The sequence below is a fragment of the Ascaphus truei genome, unplaced genomic scaffold, assembly GCF_040206685.1.
Source record: "Ascaphus truei isolate aAscTru1 unplaced genomic scaffold, aAscTru1.hap1 HAP1_SCAFFOLD_259, whole genome shotgun sequence".
In the NCBI taxonomy this organism is placed as follows: domain Eukaryota; kingdom Metazoa; phylum Chordata; class Amphibia; order Anura; family Ascaphidae; genus Ascaphus; species Ascaphus truei.
The window spans coordinates 99941-120147 of NW_027455525.1; the positions used below are offsets into that span (position 1 = coordinate 99941).

A 20207-nucleotide genomic window follows, 5' to 3' on the forward strand; every position below is an offset into this window, starting at 1 on the left:
GTTTTGTCCCAGTTCCTGGTTTCAGCGTCTTTATTAATAAAGAACCTCTTGAGGGTCAGGGATCTTAAAAATCTATGGGCATCTAAATATACCCCAAACTTACTTGCGCCAATAGTTGGGGCAAAGGTAAGGCCCTTGCTTATTACTCTCTTTTGAGGGTCCGTGAGAATTTTACTGCTGAGATTAAAAATATTTTTTGGTTCTATTTTAGTTTTCTTGTTTTTCCGTAATCTGCCCCCTCGTCGCCCTCTGACATGCGTCTTTTGTTTTTGGGCCTTCCAGAGGTGCTTGGGACTGCCAGGGGGTGAAATGGGTTCCTGGTTTCCCATGAACTCATACACCCCCTCTGTCCCAAAAAAGAGAATGTTTCCCTCAGAGTTACTGTGGGTGTCATCTCACCTCTGGATGCCAGCTGTACATTATTTGAGGTGCCAATGATATCACTAATATCTATGTGCTTTGTTTTTTCTTTGGCTTTTCCTCCTACATTGGGTAATTTAATGTCAGGTTTTTTATCTGCCTTTTTAACCAACACCTGGGGGAGAAATCCTGCATGATGTTTGGGATAATTGTCTGCAAATTTACCTCTAAATGAAGTGTCCATTTTTTCTGTGGACATTGCACTTTTGTTACAGGGATTGTAACTGTGCTTTTTGGCCTTTTTTGGAGTTTTTATTCCAAGTTCTTTCTATGCCTTTAGCATAGTCGTCCTGATCCCTCCTAAATTTTTGCAGTTTGATCTCTATTACTTCTTTCTTAAAGACATCTATGTTTTTTTGCATTTTAGCATTTCTTTCATTGAAGTCTTTGATATTTTCCAAAGACCCCAATTCAAGTCTTAAGTCCTCTATTTCTTTATCTAGTGTTGTAAGATGTTTTTCTTGCTGAAGCATAATCAATTTAATCAGATTAAAAGAACAGTCATCTTGTGCACTATACCATTTCATAATAAATTCCTCATCACTCAAATCCATAGAAGGATTTTTCTGGACCCTCAGTCCTCTAGGAATAATCTTATATTCCACATACTTTCTTAAGAACAATAGATCTAGCCACTTTTTTGTGTCTCGTATCAGTGTACGTTCAAGTTTTATACATGTGGCATTAATCTTTTCCTGGTCATCTTTAAATGACAAATTTGCATCCTTAAAATAAGTATCCAAATTCAAATTTCTATTGGTTCTATTCTGGAATACATTAGGGCTAGTCATGATACACTTACTACTATACAAGTGATATAATACAGGCAGCCTTGATAATGGTGAGAACAATGTGCAAATTGGAAAAAATATATATCAATGTGGCGCTCTAAAATTATATTCCTATATAAACAAGTGCATATAAATAAAGTGATACTAATACAAACATGTGAATGCCGCTTAACCCAGAGGGGGGGTCGTTCTCTCGATCCCGTGGACGTGGAAGAAGTGAAGATCATCGGGAAGCGCAAAGTCATGTAAAACAGAAACACATTTCCTGATGGTGCAGTATTGTGATGTAGATAAATGCATGTGTATACCTGTATCACCTCTCTGTACGTGTATGTGTATACCGGTATTACCTCTCTGGGCGTGTGTGTGTATACCGGTATTACCTCTCTGGGTGTGTATGTGTATACCTGTATCACCTCTCTGTACGTGTATGTGTATACCGGTATTACCTCTCTGGGTGTGTATGTGTATACTGGTATTACCTCTCTGGGCGTGTATGTGTATACTGGTATTACCTCTCTGGGTGTGTATGTGTATACCGATATTACCTCTCTCTGGGCGTGTATGTGTATACCGGTATTACCTCTCTAGACGTGTATGTGTATACCAGTATTACCTCTCTGGGCGTGTATGTGTATACCGGTATTACCTCTCTGGACGTGTATGTGTATACCGGTAGACCTCTCTGGGCGTGTATGTGTATACCGGTATTACCTCTCTCTGGGCGTGTATGTGTATACCGGTATTACCTCTCTGGATGTGTATGTGCATACAGGTATTACCTCTCTGGGCGTGTATGTGTATACCAGTATTACCTCTCTGGGCGTGTATGTGTATACTGGTATTACCTCTCTGTTCAAGTCGTGTATGTGTATACCAGTATTACCTCTCTGGGCGTGTATGTGTATACCGGTATTACCCCTCTGTACAAGTATGTGTATGCCGGTATTACCTCTCTGTACATGTATGTGTATACCGGTATTACCTCTGGACGTGTATGTGTATACCGGTATTACCTCTCTGGACGTGTATGTGTATACCGGTATTACCTCTCTGGACGTGTATGTGTATACCGGTATTACCTCTCTGGACGTATATGTGTATACCTGTATTACCTCTCTGGGCGTGTATGTGTATACCGGTATTACCTCTCTCTGGGCGTGTATGTGTATACCGGTATTACCTCTCTGGACGTGTATGTGTATACTGGTATTACCTCTCTGGGCGTGTATGTGTATACCAGTATTACCTCTCTTTGCGTGTATGTGTATACCGGTATTACCTCTCTGTACAAGTATGTGTATGCCGGTATTACCTCTCTGTACATGTATGTGTATACCGGTATTATCTCTCTGTACAAGTATGTGTATACCGGTATTACCTCTCTGGGCGTGTATGTGTATACCGGTGTTACCTCTCTGGGCGTGTACGTGTATACCGGTATTACCTCTTTGGGCGTGTATGTGTATACCGGTATTACCTCTCTGGACATGTATGTGTATACCGGTATTACCTCTCTGGACGTGTACACTGGCGACACACTTTATTCGAGCTCGGCTAGTCCCACGAATTCGGGTATACCCGGGTGTATTGAGGTTTATGACTGTTTTCTGCCCGAGTGCATTGAGTTATTTTCCGTCAGGGATTGAAGCATTTTATTCCCGCTGGCTGCAATACTGCACAGTACATATATATATACTGCATTACAATTCATGAATTTATGCCATCTGGTAGACACGCGAAGCATTGCAGCCTATTAAATCCTAATCATTATCATTTAAGAGATCAGCCGCCCATCAGCCAGGCATGAACCCAGGCTGGGAAGGCAAATGCAACGGGGCTTGTCAGAGGTGAGGAGCGGCGCATTCCAGGTATCTGCCAGGTACATACTGGGTATTTGCTCGAATAAAGTGTGTCGGTGCAGTATGTGTATACCGGTATTACCTCTCTGGACGTGTATGTGTATACTGGTATTACTTCTCTGGGCGTGTATGTGTATACCAGTATTACCTCTCTGGGCGTGTATGTGTATACCGGTATTACCTCTCTGTACAAGTATGTGTATGCCGGTATTACCTCTCTGTACATGTATGTGTATACCAGTATTATCTCTCTGTACAAGTATGTGTATACCGGTATTACCTCTCTGGACGTGTATGTGTATACCAGTATCACCTCTCTGTACGAGTATGTGTATACCGGTATTACCTCTCTGTACGTGTATGTGTATACCAGTATTACCTCTCTGGGCATGTATGTGTATGCCCGTATTACCTCTCTGGGCATGTATGTGTATGCCGGTATTAACTCTCTGGGAGTGTGTGTGTATAACGGTATTACCTCTCTGGGCGTGCATGTGTATACTGGTATCACCTCTCTGTACGTGTATGTGTATACCGGTATTACCTCTCTGGGCGTGTATGTGTATACCGGTATCACCTCTCTGTACGTGTATGTGTATACCGGTATTACCTCTCTGTACGTGTATGTGTATACCGGTATTACTTCTCTGTACGTGTATGTGTATACCGGTATTACCTCTCTGTACGTGTATGTGTATGCCGGTATTACCTCTCTGTACGTGTATGTGTATGCCGGTATTACCTCTCTGGGTGCGCATGTGTATACCGGTATTACCTCTCTGGACATAGTGACCTGACCGGCTTGGGGGGACAGGGATTTCCCTGAGCAGGGAGAGAACAGGGCTGCTGCTATGGGCTGGGCAGCCTCCTTCATCCTGATAGGCTGCATTACCCAACAGCAGCCAATCAGGAGGAGGTGTCAGGAGCCTGGGGGTGAGGCCAAGGAGAGGAGGAAACAGCATGGAGTGGAGAGGTGTATTTTTCTCTAGCGTGTCGCACCTTTCACCATTGTGTCCAGTATTTTTGGAGAAGCCGCCTGGCAACCCTACCTACTCCTGTGACAGGAAGTGACAACAGTAGGTTCAAGATGGCTGCCACTGAACCACACATTATATCTAGTTATTGGAGTCTTTGTATCAAGGCAAAACTGCAGCAAAACTATCAGAGAAAAATGGAGTTTTATTCTTCAGCAAATATGATCCATTTTTGTCTTGATACACAGACCCAGAAACTGCAGGTACCATGTGACTCAGTGTGATACCGTGTGACTCATTATGATACCGTATGACTCAGTGTGATACCGTGTGGTACCGTGTGACTCAGTGTGGTACTGTGTGGCTTAGTGTGATACCGTGTGACTCAGTATGGTACCGTGTGACTCAGTGTGATACCGTGTGGCTCAGTGTGATACCATGTGACTCAGTGTGATACCGTGTGACTCAGTGTGATACAGTGTGATACCGTGTAGTACCATGTGACTCAGTGTGGAACCATGTGACTCAGTGTGATACCGTGTGGAACCATGTGACTCAGTGTGATACCGTGTGGAACCATGTGACTCAGTGTGATACCGTGTAGTACCATGTGACTCAGTGTGATACCGTGTGGAACCATGTGACTCAGTGTGATACCGTGTGGAACCACGTGACTCAGTGTGATACCGTGTGGAACCATGTGACTCCGTGTGATACCGTCTGACTCAGTGTGATACCCTGTTACTCAGTATGATACCGTGTGGTACCATGTGACTTAGTGTGGTACCGTGTGGCTCAGTGTGGTACCGTGTGACTCAGTTTGGTACCGTGTGGCTCAGTGTGGTACAGTGTGGCTCAGTCTGGTACCGTGTGGCTCAGTCTGGTACCGTGTGGCTCAGTCTGGTACCGTGTGGCTCAGTGTGGTACCGAGTGACTCAGTGTGGTACCGAGTGACTCAGTGTGGTACCGAGTGACTCTGTGTGGTACCGCGTGACTCAGTGTGGTACCGTGTGACTCAGTTTGGAACTGTATGACTCAGTGTGGTACCGTGTGACTCAGTTTGGAACTGTATGACTCAGTTTATTACCGCGTGGCTCCGTTTGGTACCACGTGGCTCAATGGCTGCTTTCATTCCAGCCGTGTCACAATGTTTCCATGAGATTTATTCAATAACTGCCCCCCCCCCTCCTGTCCGGTTGCGCTGCTGTACCTGAGCTGTGTTTTTGTGTCCCGTGAGCTTGTTTGTGAGTCTGTGCGTGTTGTTAGCATGTTGAATCTGAGCTATGTCTCCTCATTCTGTAAGTCAGTGCTTGTTGTATCTGAGCCATGTTCCCTCCTCCTGTGAGTCTGCGTGTTGTTGCCGTGTTTTATCTGAGCCGTGTTCCCTCCTCTGTGAGTCTGCGTGTAGTTGCCTTGTTTTATCTGAGCTGTGTTCCCTCCTCCTGTGGGTCTGCGTGTTGTTGCCGTGTTTTATCTGAGCCGTGTTCCTTCCTCCTGTGAGTCTGCGTGTAGTTGTTGTGTTTTATCTGAGTGGTGTTCCTTCCTCCTGTGAGTCTGTGTGTAGTTGCCGTGTTGTTTCTGAGCCGTGATCCCTCCTCCTGTGAGTCTGCATGTAGTTGCCTTGTTTTATCTGAGCTGTGTTCCCTCCTCCTGTGGGTCTGCGTGTTGTTGCCGTGTTTTATCTGAGCCATGTTCCCTCCTCCTGTGAGTCTGCGTGTAGTTGCCGTGTTGTATCTGAGCCGTGTTTCCTCCTCCTTTGAGTTTGCATGTAGTTGCCGTGTTGTACCTGAGCCATGTTCCCTCCTCCTGTGAGTCTGCGTGTAGTTGCCGTGTTGTACCTGAGCCATGTTCCCTCCTCCAGTGAGTCTGTGTGTAGTTGCCGTGTTGCCTCCTCCTGTGAGTCTGCGTGTAGTTGCCATGTTGCCTCCTCCTGTGAGTTGGCGTGTTGTATCTGAGCCGTGTGGCCTCCTCCTGTGAGTCTGCATGTAGTTGCCGTGTTCCCTCCTCTTGTGACTCCGCGTGTAGTTGCCGTGTTGTATCTGAGCTGTGTGGCCTCCTCCTGTGAGTCCGCATGTAGTTGGCGTGTTGTATCTGAGCCGTGTTCCCTCCTCCTGCAGATGGACTCTCTACGTTCCAGCACTTCCTGAAGTCAGAGTTCAGTGAGGAGAACGTTGAGTTCTGGGCGGCCTGTGAGGAATACAGAAAGACCAAGTCTCCGGCCAAACTGGGAAACAAGGCCAAGAAGATCTATGAGGAATTCATCCAGTCGGAGGCTCCCAGAGAGGTATCATAATCCCTAAGGTCACACAAACTGTCACAGACTCACCTATAGTATAATTTATCGCACGGGTGCGCAACCTGGGGGGCGCAAGATTGTCTGGGGGGGCTTGGCGCTTACAGAGGCCCTACGCTCTTCCCCAAAACATTTCAATGAAATGCCGGGGAGCGCATGGGGCCTCTGTAAGGCCCGGTCCATGCTGCTTGCGTGTGAGAGCTGCGCGATGAGTCACATTGGGGTAATGAGATAGTGTATGACGTGAGCGTTGGCCGGAGAGCTGCTTGCCAAGACAAATTATATTGTATTTACGGCGCGATAGCCGGGTCACATGACCGGTTCACCCAATGAAGGTGAACCAGTTCCGTGACGTCACGGGCTCGCCACCAAATCGGCCCTGACACGCCCCTCCCGCGCTCAACAGCTCAGTCCAGGAATCACCTCTGCTGCAAGCAAGCGCAATGTCATGGCCTAAGTTTGCTTACCTTCTCTCCGGCGGCTTTTGGTGGCGTGTCGCCATGGCACCAGCCAATGATGCTGCGGGGTCACATGACGTCAGAACGCCGGAAGCAAGGCAAGGAGGGGGTGGGGGTGAGACCAGGCAGGGGGGCGCAGAGGAAAAAGTTTGCGCACCCCTGATTTATATCATGGCTAGAAACATGAACAATCAGACCGCATTTCATCGCACAGGATCATTCAGAGTAATTATAGTAACAGTACTCCTTCCCTCGCTTTTACAGACATCAGACTATTTCCCCGGTATGTTATTATTTCAGTTATCTACATTGATCATACTTTTTTACCCTCGATAACCAGACATTAGTGTTACTTTTACCTGGGCGCCGGTGACTCATTTCAACAAGTGCATCTCCTGTCTCACAAGGCGGAAGCCCGCCCTGTGTTACTTAATCGGGGGGCTTTCATCAGCGATCAACAAAACCCCAAATTAGAACCTAGCAGAAATTTACCATCCAAAACCAAAGCACGAGGGCTGGCTCTTCCCACCCTCCGCTTGCATGTCACGGAGGAGAGCAGCCGCCGAATATAAACAGGGGGGTGAGTGTACGCAGTCACTGAGTGGGAGTACGGGGTGTATATACAGTTCTGTCGCTGTGATGTTACCAAGATGGACCACTGGGGAGACACAGAATATTTGGGTAGAGATGGAGTCTACAAACGCTCAGAACCTCAACCCACCACACCCTATATATTTGTATCAATAGGAGTGCTACGGGTATTGGGACCTCAAGTATAGTACAACAAATCTAAATCCCCAGTGCTACATCCAGGGGGGAAATTATATAGTTAAATACTTAGCTGTTTTTCTTTTCATAAGTGAGGGTCATTGGGTTAAATTCTTTGGCCAAAGGATGTTAAGCTTGAAAACCACGCCAAGTTATATCCCCTCTTTTAGAAAGGAAAGGTATACAGGCAGTCCTCGGTTATCCGACACAATGCGTTACTCAAAATGGTGTTGTAAAGTGAAGGAAAATCCGTTATTTCCTCCCCTGGCTTCAGAACCGAGAGGAACCTTTCCTCTGCCAGGTAAACTGAAGCCTTGTGACTGGATACACTATCTGCACCTGTTTGCAGCAGACTTCCCAGGAAGCTTTCACGCCCTGCAACTGTTATCTTCGATCTTTGATGAACCTTATCAGGCCTGGAAGACGAACGAAATGAAACGTAACGCACGCCAGGTTTCAAATCCTTTGTCTCAATTTATTACTCATAGGGTAATGACTTTTATAAGGAAAAAAAAGATATTGGTTAGAGGCGTAACATAGGCGTAACATAGGCGTATCATAGGCGTATCATAGGCGTGTCTTGGGCGTAGCTTTGATTAGAGGCGTGATTTAGGGGCAGGACATATTAGTGGCATGACTTTTGAGACGTGTCTTTTCCAATACAAGCAATTGTCTGAATACATAGCTTATTCATTGTCTGTTATCAAAAGAGACCTTGAGTCTTAGCAACTATATTACACTATTTTGCTTCTTGCAGAGAACCATTCTATTATATTCTACTAAAACACCAGGAAATTGACAACACAAAAGTATCTTAGCAATATCCTGACCAGGAAGAAAGGAAATGCAATTTAGCAGAAACTGTGTGCATTTATGAATTATATTTCAGCAAAAGGTTGACTACAGAATCTTAACTAGTTATGACCATACAAAATGGAAGCTTAACATGAGTGCAGATTTTGGCCTGACATATTGGTCCTAACAATTCCCTCCTTTTTGTTCTCTAAAAGAACAATTACCCTTACTAGGTACACTTCTCTATGACTATGGCCTTATGGGGACCAATAGTATCATAGACTCTGTTCATGGCCACATATGAATTATTAGTTGCATACATGGCGTGAGATGAAACTGAAGGTTTCCTTGAGACAAATGAAAGCATTGCACACTTAGCCCAGTGAAAAATAACAAAAATTGCTGCGATTATACTAATCACTACAATAAAACCATAGAAAATTTTCATACCCAATTCTCCGATCCAACTAGTGAGTCCTGACATCCAATTTAAGTTAAGGCCTGAGGATTCTTTACGCATCCTTGCCTGAATTTCCTGTGACTTATCCATATCTTTATGAATAGCGCCAGACTCATCTTCAATATAGGCACAGCACTTCTGTCCTACAAGTTTACAAACACCTCCTTGTGAGGCTAGCAGATAATCAAGAGCCATTCTATTCTGTAATAATACTGTTCAGATCTGCTCTTGTTCATTAGTCAAACGGATGATAGCATCACTTGTCTGATTAAGAGCATCATCAATATTTACCATCAGCTCACTTAATTTAGAATAGAGATCCAGAACACCTAAACTAGGTATAAAAACCCTAGCTGCAATGCGGGTTGGACTAATGGTCCTGGTCAGATCTTTTCGATTTCTCAGCTTCCCTTGTGGTAACGTGTCAGATACATAGAAAGTGGGAAGAATGAAACCCAGATAACAAAGGGCAGTGTGATTGCAGGGTACAATCTTAGTGGCCCACATGTCACACAACCAATAGAGATATATACATATATATCATTAAATATTTCTATAGATTAGAAAATGGCTTACATCTCAATATGTCACATAATCTAATGGTCAGCTATTTGTGAGAATTGGTGGGGGCTACTTTCTGCTAAGAGCGACTGCACAAACATTCTTCTTGCACACATCTTTCATACTGCATTTACTCAGAATGGCAAAACGGACCAAGATGGATGCTATGGTCAAAATGGCTGACTTGTGATCCTTTCTTTGTGGTTGACTCACGTCCCTTTGTGACCTCCCACCTTCCTCATATCCAGTCTTCTCAGTCCCCCCATATCCTTAAGAGACAGTCTATTTAAAGAACAGAACAGTTAACCGTTTCATAGTCCTGATGGACCAAGATGTCCAAGTTGTGAATAACTTCATTCCTTTCTTTTCTGGCCATTATATCAGCCCAGTTGATTTCTTCTTTGTTCTCTTCTTCTGGGGGACTGGCGACATCATCACCGCAGAGAGGCATAGCGTCGGTGGGGGTTGCAACGCACTTCTGGATCAGAGTTTTGCTGTACTTAATACATAGAGAGCAATGAGTAGGACAAACACACACATACAAAATCATTCGCTAGCTTCGCTCAAAGCAAATCAATCCAACCACCAAGTCCTCATGGTCCCTAAATCCTGGATAAATACACAACATTGGGCGTTAACTACGGCGCATACATGCACCTCCTTTTGAGGCTAAAATATAGTCTAGAGCTATTTTATTCTGCGGGGCCATTAATTTAAACTAAACCTATTCTTGGTTAAGTGGGTAAATGTCTGCGATTGTATGATTTAGGATATCCCTGTAAACCTGTCATACAGTAACCCAACTCCTACATTTGGGAATAAATTTCCTGAAACTTATTCTTCCCATAGACTTCTTTTTAGCACTTGTGTATTGGGTGCATCTCTTCTGTTTCTAACTCTACCTGTGAGCAATTAACATAACCGTGTGTTTGACTGATAAAACATTCTCCCACCGGGATATCATTCTTCAGGGAGATTCTATTAACCTATAAATCCAAACAAAATAAATAAAGTTAAACAAATAATACCTTATACTATTTTGTCATCCTTATGGGACGCCACTTACACAAACATAATAGAGCATACATTAATAACTGAAAAATAATAAAAACCTCTAAAAATAAAAAGGTCAAAGTTCGTGTGTTGAGGCCTGGACATTTTTGCCTATAATCTTTTTCCCTTGATGATTAGTGGTCGGAGAGTATTGTGTCCATCAAAACACTTATTTGCAGGTGCTATGTCTTTGTCTTTATTAGCTGTTTGTGCTTAGACTGGCACTATTTTGACGTGCGTGATGTGTATCCATGATGATAAAAATTTTACTGCAATGCTGGTGATGAGTAGTATTTAAATGGCCTTTTCATCTGGGATGAAGAGCGTGCTTGCGTAGTAAATGCTTGACCATTAACCCGTCTTGCGTAGGTGCTCTTTCAGCTTTAACCTGTGCCTAGAAAAACTCAAAAATATATATTAGTTGCATGCAATACTTATTAATTATTTTATTACCAATAACATGGTCCTTAATTCGTTACTTTGAACTACTGATGGTCATAACTCATCCCATAAGTGTCTCATAGGGAGAGAATTTATACCTAGAAATAAATTCTTGTATTAATATGGTTACTACTATTATTAGCATCCGCAATATTAAACAGAGATATTCCCTATTAACGCTCCTCAAATTTTAAACTAAGCAATCAATATGGACTTGACATTGCTACAATCCAAGTTCCTAAAACTTGGTACCTCAGCCTGTGCCAAACCAATTGCTTCCATAATCAACTCTATCCTGTCTGCAGGCCATATCCCTAAGACCTGGAAAACTGCCAGAGTTGTCCCAATCGTCAAAAATGGGGACAAAAACACTGTCTCAAACTACAAATCAATCTCTCTTCTCCCAATACACACTTACTCTCATTCATACCTAACTGCCATCTGCCATCTGCCATTTTCTCTGATGCAAATGGTGTCAACCTTTTAGTCATTTAATACTAACTAACCTTAAAACTCGCCCCACAAGTCAAGCATCCTAACAGCCTGCACTCATGGCTATTGTCCCACACCCACAGTCACTCCTGGCTTTCACCTCAAACACTCCACTGTAACTATTCTGCTAAAAATGTGTAATGCCTTGTATATAATATATACCCTGTTCACTTATGCAATTATATATATCCCCTGTCCTTTAACTCTGTCCAGGACATACCCAAAAACGAATAAATGGTTACAAAATTATAAATTTGGCAGATATGATATATCCCTCAACATAGGGACGGCTTGCTACCTGCTTTGCTGTGACATCTGCAAAGGTATTATTATTATTTACCAGGGGCCCGTCAGCCCTTGGAGTTAACATTGCTATAATAAATTCTGAACCTACTGTGCATTGTATATCATTTACAACATATCAAGTTCATATCAAATCCCTCTATAGGGATTTCAGAGAGACCTTCAATAACCTATGTATGTATCTCCCCTCTTTCGTTCATATATTATCTATATATGTGAACAAAAATACAAAAATAGTTATGAAAACAGGTTGTTTTGATATATAGCAAAATTAAACTGGTAAATAGATTTGTATGTGTAGTGACTATAAAAATATTTACTGCTTGTGTTAAAAGAAGAAAAAGCCTGCAGTAGGTCTTTTAACAACTGTGGCATTTACAATATAAGAAAAAATCCTGAAATCCTGAACAAAAGATTTCCTTTTAAAATAGACAAATAATTTTGAACTCTTTGCAAAGTGCTGAGCACACGGCCAGCATTAACTTTAAAAGACACTCTGACTTTAAAAAGAGAAAAAAAAAAAAAATTCAAAGCGCTTTTTTTTTCTTTCTTTCTGGGAAAACAGCCAGAAACCTCAAAGTACAGATAACGGGTTTCGCGGTCTTATTCATATTAACTGCTGGATTAATCCTCACGCAGGGGATTGTAACATTAGTTTAATGTTAAATATGAAGCTTTCCACGCTGTTATAAAACTGCATTTTGTATGGTCTTTCAAAAATTAAATAACGGGAATATTTCAAATTACTTATAAACACCAAGTCTATGCCTACAAGAGCATGCAACATTCTTTCACTCATTCCTCTGAATGCCTTCTGAAGGAACTCTCATATTCCTGCAAACTTCCATCAATACAATTGCTATCCCGTTTTAACTATGCCCTCTCTTAAACTAAACAAAATATCTTCAAACATGCAACAGTTATACCATGACTAAAAAAACAGCAAGCTTGACCCTACCTGTCTTGTATGGCTTCTACACTGCTTATTTAACGGAGACAAATCTCGCTAAAATAACTAATGACCTCCATGCTGCTAAAGACATATATCACCACACTCTGCTCACAACTCAACCTCCCCGCAGCACCTGCCACCACGGACACCCTCCTTTTGAAGCGCTATGTACATTAATGGCGTTATATACATATATAATGCAATATATTAATTCAAACAGTGCTTGTGAGCTATTACCATCATTTTAAACAAAAACAACCCAGACATATCTTAATCCTGTAGAAATAAAATTGAAATGTGTTATCTTACTGCTTTATGGAAAAGAAGACAGTTCTACATTACCTTGTTCTCATAAACTGCTTAAGCACAGAGCTAGTTAATTTTAATGTGAATGCTTCACATTCTTTAAACTGTAAGGGAGAGGCTGTGCCCCTCCTTTTATTAAGATAGAAATACCACAAACGAAAAGAAATGTGTCCGGTTTAAAAAGTATCCGCCTGGCCAGGACGAATAAACCTTTCAAACTATAACCAGGGACAGAGCTGAATATACTCCCCTTTTGTTGTGAGGTATTTCTCTCTATATTCGGTGTACACCTTTTTAAAACCTTTTAAAATTTATATTTCCTCATGAGCAACTAATATTCATATTTTTTTTGTACACACACGATAATCAGCATGACTTTCACACAGTATCTTTCACACAAGAAATCATTCAGGAAAAAATTCATCAGGGTTACAAACAACCCTTTTACAGTACATAAGGTAGCGGTGTTTTTTTTGTTTGTTTTTTTTTACAGAGACTTTCACTCTGAGCCCCCACGGGCAAAGCAGCACTTCCCTGCTTCTGACTGATAGTGGCACACTCTCTGCCAATGACCAAAACCACCACAATTAAAACAGACACCATTATTCTGAGCTATTATTCCTGATTAATTTCTGAGACCAGCATAAATCATTTGTAGCTTATAGAAAAACAGCTTAATTATGACAAATAATTGCAACATTTATACTTACACAATATACAATGGTCGTTCAGCTAGATCAGAGATAACAGTCCAGTCGTGCACAGAATTTACTGGACTCTTACCAAAAATTCTGTTTAAAAGGGCCTATCCCAATTCTTCAGTCACAATTTAGGTCTATTAAATTCCCAGAGGGGGTGAAGCATCATATATAAAAAAAATTACATATATACTCACAACCTCTGTGAACTTCCCACTTCCAGACGCCAAAAATTGAAGGAAAATCCGTTATTTCCTCCCCTGGCTTCAGAACCGAGAGGAACCTTTCCTCTGCCAGGTAAACTGAAGCCTTGTGACTGGATACACTATCTGCACCTGTTTGCAGCAGACTTCCCAGGAAGCTTTCACGCCCTGCAACTGTTATCTTCGATCTTTGATGAACCTTATCAGGCCTGGAAGACGAACGAAATGAAACGTAACGCACGCCAGGTTTCAAATCCTTTGTCTCAATTTATTACTCATAGGGTAATGACTTTTATACAGAAAAAAAAAAGATTTTGGTTAGAGGCGTAACATAGGCGTATCATAGGCGTGTCTTGGGCGTAGCTTTGATTAGAGGCGTGATTTAGGGGCAGGACATATTAGTGGCGTGACTTTTGAGACGTGTCTTTTCCAATACAAGCAATTGTCTGAATACATAGCTTATTCATTGTCTGTTATCAAAAGAGACCTTGAGTCTTAGCAACTATATTACACTATTTTGCTTCTTGCAGAGAACCATTCTATTATATTCTACTAAAACACCAGGAAATTGACAACACAAAAGTATCTTAGCAATATCCTGACCAGGAAGAAAGGAAATGCAATTTAGCAGAAACTGTGTGCATTTATGAATTATATTTCAGCAAAAGGCTGACTACAGAATCTTAACTAGTTATGACCATACAAAATGGAAGCTTAACATGAGTGCAGAGTTTGGCCTGACATACTGGTCCTAACATAAAGCGAAACACGTTTTCCCATAGGAACACTGTTTAAATGAAAGGTTCCGTTCCTGAAGGCATTTTTAACACTAAAATACACCAAATATTTTATGCAGGCAATAAGATATGCAGCACACACATAAATTATATAGTGTATATACTGTATTATATATATATATATATATATAATATGACATAATAAATAATATATTATATAGTATAATATAATATTATATAGTATAATATTGTATATATACGCTCTTACGACGCTTTGCAACGTTGTTTATGTGAATGTGTATATATATACACACATACACAACGTTGCAAAGCGTCGTAAGAGCGTTGGATAAGCCGTTTTGGCGTTGTAAAAATGAATATAGGTATGCAGTGCATAGCGTTGGATAAGCCATTCGTTGTAAAGCGAAGCGTTGTAAAACGAGGACTACCTGTACAGGGATATACCAAATAAGAAAACATGGGAAGGATGTTGATTCAGGGAGTAATGTGATTGTCAAATCTTGGAGTCAGGAAGGAATTTATTTCCCCCCTTATGAGATATCATTGGATGATATGTCACTGTGTTTCTTGTTTGCTTCCTCTGGATCAACATACTGATCTGTTGTCTAAAGTATCTGTTGTCTAAATTTAGCATAGGTTGAACTTGATGAACGTACGTCTTTTTTCAACCTCATCTACAATGTAACTATATAACTATGTAACTATGTAACCATGTAATTCCCAAAATTAGTGTACCTGTAAAAAGCTCATCTACTTGCAAAAGACGGGATATACCTTGGCATGGTTTGTAGGCTTAAAATGCTTTGGCCAAAGAATGTAACTAAATGACCCTCCTTTCTGAGAAGAAAGACAGATAAGTATGTAACTATATAATGTGTCAGATTGGCTGTAGCACTGAGGCTTTTTGTCTTTTGTGATAGAGATGGAGACTATGGGGGCAATGCACTAAGCTCGGTTAAGTCACTTTTAGACCGCAAAGTGCTCTTCGAACGTGATTTTTTGCTCAACCCGATGCACTAAGCAACGCAAACAGGCACTTTGCGCTCTAAAAATGACTTTTTTCAGGAATTTTTTCTAAGTCCAACTTTGCTCGATCGCAACCATGTTTGCGTGAAATTCTGCCCTTAAGCGGGATGCACTAAGCAACGCAACCTTAGCAAACGCGAAAGTTGCGTTGATCAGAACACGTCAGGTCAGAGTAAACGCGAAGAAATCTGGACTTAGAAAAAATTCTTGCTTTTTATTTTTGCGTGCGCAAAACCCATACAACAGGCCGGCGGGGGTCCCCGAGGGAGCCCAGGGGTCACGCGGGTGTCCCCGGCTGACCCCGCGGGTGTGCGGGGGTCCCTGGCTCACCAAGCGGGGGTCCCCGCGGGAGTCTGGGGGTCCCTGCAGGAGTCTGGGGTCCCCGCGGCCGTCCTGGGGTCCCCACGGGAGTCCCGGGGTACCCGTGGGCCTGCGGTACCAATGTTGCACCTTCAAAAATAATAAACAATAATTATAACTAAATACACCCCCCTAACACATACTATACAGTAATGGCCAAAATTACTATTATCCAAATATGGATAATAATGCATTTGGCCATTTTAAATACATATAACATTCAATAAATACAGTCAAAACATATTACACTTACTTTTTACAGGCACCCACGATGAAGGCTTTCTTCATCCTCATCTTCATTCTGCCCATGCCCCTACGGTGCTGCAAAACATGCACAACAATTACAATAGCCAATGTAATGTCTCCTAACCCCTTAATCACCATAGCGGTTATTAACCGCTACAGTCATTAAGGGGTTAACCCACCCTCACCCACCACTTGGGAGGCCTACATACCCTATGTACACAGAGCTAGTTAATTTTAATGTGAATGCTTCACATTCTTTAAACTGTAAGGGAGAGGCTGTGCCCCTCCTTTTATTAAGATAGAAATACCACAAACGAAAAGAAATGTGTCCGGTTTAAAAAGTATCCGCCTGGCCAGGACGAATAAACCTTTCAAACTATAACCAGGGACAGAGCTGAATATACTCCCCTTTTGTTGTGAGGTATTTCTCTCTATATTCGGTGTACACCTTTTTAAAACCTTTTAAAATTTATATTTCCTCATGAGCAACTAATATTCATATTTTTTTTGTACACACACGATAATCAGCATGACTTTCACACAGTATCTTTCACACAAGAAATCATTCAGGAAAAAATTCATCAGGGTTACAAACAACCCTTTTACAGTACATAAGGTAGCGGTGTTTTTTTTGTTTGTTTTTTTTTACAGAGACTTTCACTCTGAGCCCCCACGGGCAAAGCAGCACTTCCCTGCTTCTGACTGATAGTGGCACACTCTCTGCCAATGACCAAAACCACCACAATTAAAACAGACACCATTATTCTGAGCTATTATTCCTGATTAATTTCTGAGACCAGCATAAATCATTAGTAGCTTATAGAAAAACAGCTTAATTATGACAAATAATTGCAACATTTATACTTACACAATATACAATGGTCGTTCAGCTAGATCAGAGATAACAGTCCAGTCGTGCACAGAATTTACTGGACTCTTACCAAAAATTCTGTTTAAAAGGGCCTATCCCAATTCTTCAGTCACAATTTAGGTCTATTAAATTCCCAGAGGGGGTGAAGCATCATATATAAAAAAAATTACATATATACTCACAACCTCTGTGAACTTCCCACTTCCAGACGCCAAAAATTGAAGGAAAATCCGTTATTTCCTCCCCTGGCTTCAGAACCGAGAGGAACCTTTCCTCTGCCAGGTAAACTGAAGCCTTGTGACTGGATACACTATCTGCACCTGTTTGCAGCAGACTTCCCAGGAAGCTTTCACGCCCTGCAACTGTTATCTTCGATCTTTGATGAACCTTATCAGGCCTGGAAGACGAACGAAATGAAACGTAACGCACGCCAGGTTTCAAATCCTTTGTCTCAATTTATTACTCATAGGGTAATGACTTTTATACAGAAAAAAAAAAGATTTTGGTTAGAGGCGTAACATAGGCGTATCATAGGCGTGTCTTGGGCGTAGCTTTGATTAGAGGCGTGATTTAGGGGCAGGACATATTAGTGGCGTGACTTTTGAGACGTGTCTTTTCCAATACAAGCAATTGTCTGAATACATAGCTTATTCATTGTCTGTTATCAAAAGAGACCTTGAGTCTTAGCAACTATATTACACTATTTTGCTTCTTGCAGAGAACCATTCTATTATATTCTACTAAAACACCAGGAAATTGACAACACAAAAGTATCTTAGCAATATCCTGACCAGGAAGAAAGGAAATGCAATTTAGCAGAAACTGTGTGCATTTATGAATTATATTTCAGCAAAAGGCTGACTACAGAATCTTAACTAGTTATGACCATACAAAATGGAAGCTTAACATGAGTGCAGAGTTTGGCCTGACATACTGGTCCTAACATAAAGCGAAACACGTTTTCCCATAGGAACACTGTTTAAATGAAAGGTTCCGTTCCTGAAGGCATTTTTAACACTAAAATACACCAAATATTTTATGCAGGCAATAAGATATGCAGCACACACATAAATTATATAGTGTATATACTGTATTATATATATATATATATATATAATATGACATAATAAATAATATATTATATAGTATAATATAATATTATATAGTATAATATTGTATATATACGCTCTTACGACGCTTTGCAACGTTGTTTATGTGAATGTGTATATATATACACACATACACAACGTTGCAAAGCGTCGTAAGAGCGTTGGATAAGCCGTTTTGGCGTTGTAAAAATGAATATAGGTATGCAGTGCATAGCGTTGGATAAGCCATTCGTTGTAAAGCGAAGCGTTGTAAAACGAGGACTACCTGTACAGGGATATACCAAATAAGAAAACATGGGAAGGATGTTGATTCAGGGAGTAATGTGATTGTCAAATCTTGGAGTCAGGAAGGAATTTATTTCCCCCCTTATGAGATATCATTGGATGATATGTCACTGTGTTTCTTGTTTGCTTCCTCTGGATCAACATACTGATCTGTTGTCTAAAGTATCTGTTGTCTAAATTTAGCATAGGTTGAACTTGATGAACGTACGTCTTTTTTCAACCTCATCTACAATGTAACTATATAACTATGTAACTATGTAACCATGTAATTCCCAAAATTAGTGTACCTGTAAAAAGCTCATCTACTTGCAAAAGACGGGATATACCTTGGCATGGTTTGTAGGCTTAAAATGCTTTGGCCAAAGAATGTAACTAAATGACCCTCCTTTCTGAGAAGAAAGACAGATAAGTATGTAACTATATAATGTGTCAGATTGGCTGTAGCACTGAGGCTTTTTGTCTTTTGTGATAGAGATGGAGACTATGGGGGCAATGCACTAAGCTCGGTTAAGTCACTTTTAGACCGCAAAGTGCTCTTCGAACGTGATTTTTTGCTCAACCCGATGCACTAAGCAACGCAAACAGGCACTTTGCGCTCTAAAAATGACTTTTTTCAGGAATTTTTTCTAAGTCCAACTTTGCTCGATCGCAACCATGTTTGCGTGAAATTCTGCCCTTAAGCGGGATGCACTAAGCAACGCAACCTTAGCAAACGCGAAAGTTGCGTTGATCAGAACACGTCAGGTCAGAGTAAACGCGAAGAAATCTGGACTTAGAAAAAATTCTTGCTTTTTATTTTTGCGTGCGCAAAACCCATACAACAGGCCGGCGGGGGTCCCCGAGGGAGCCCAGGGGTCACGCGGGTGTCCCCGGCTGACCCCGCGGGTGTGCGGGGGTCCCTGGCTCACCAAGCGGGGGTCCCCGCGGGAGTCTGGGGGTCCCTGCAGGAGTCTGGGGTCCCCGCGGCCGTCCTGGGGTCCCCACGGGAGTCCCGGGGTACCCGTGGGCCTGCGGTACCAATGTTGCACCTTCAAAAATAATAAACAATAATTATAACTAAATACACCCCCCTAACACATACTATACAGTAATGGCCAAAATTACTATTATCCAAATATGGATAATAATGCATTTGGCCATTTTAAATACATATAACATTCAATAAATACAGTCAAAACATATTACACTTACTTTTTACAGGCACCCACGATGAAGGCTTTCTTCATCCTCATCTTCATTCTGCCCATGCCCCTACGGTGCTGCAAAACATGCACAACAATTACAATAGCCAATGTAATGTCTCCTAACCCCTTAATCACCATAGCGGTTATTAACCGCTACAGTCATTAAGGGGTTAACCCACCCTCACCCACCACTTGGGAGGCCTACATACCCTATGTACACAGAGCTAGTTAATTTTAATGTGAATGCTTCACATTCTTTAAACTGTAAGGGAGAGGCTGTGCCCCTCCTTTTATTAAGATAGAAATACCACAAACGAAAAGAAATGTGTCCGGTTTAAAAAGTATCCGCCTGGCCAGGACGAATAAACCTTTCAAACTATAACCAGGGACAGAGCTGAATATACTCCCCTTTTGTTGTGAGGTATTTCTCTCTATATTCGGTGTACACCTTTTTAAAACCTTTTAAAATTTATATTTCCTCATGAGCAACTAATATTCATATTTTTTTTGTACACACACGATAATCAGCATGACTTTC

At 41.6% G+C, this 20207-nt stretch overlaps 1 protein-coding gene across 1 annotated transcript in view; it reads left to right on the forward strand.

Moving 5' to 3' along the window:
• Positions 1–20207, forward strand: part of LOC142481398 (regulator of G-protein signaling 5-like) — a 122078-nt gene that overhangs the window by 56628 nt on the left and 45243 nt on the right. Inside the window, exon 3 of the mRNA XM_075582838.1 lies at positions 6165–6331. Coding sequence (XP_075438953.1) covers positions 6165–6331 — 167 coding nt within the window. The remainder of the gene's footprint in view (positions 1–6164; positions 6332–20207) is intronic.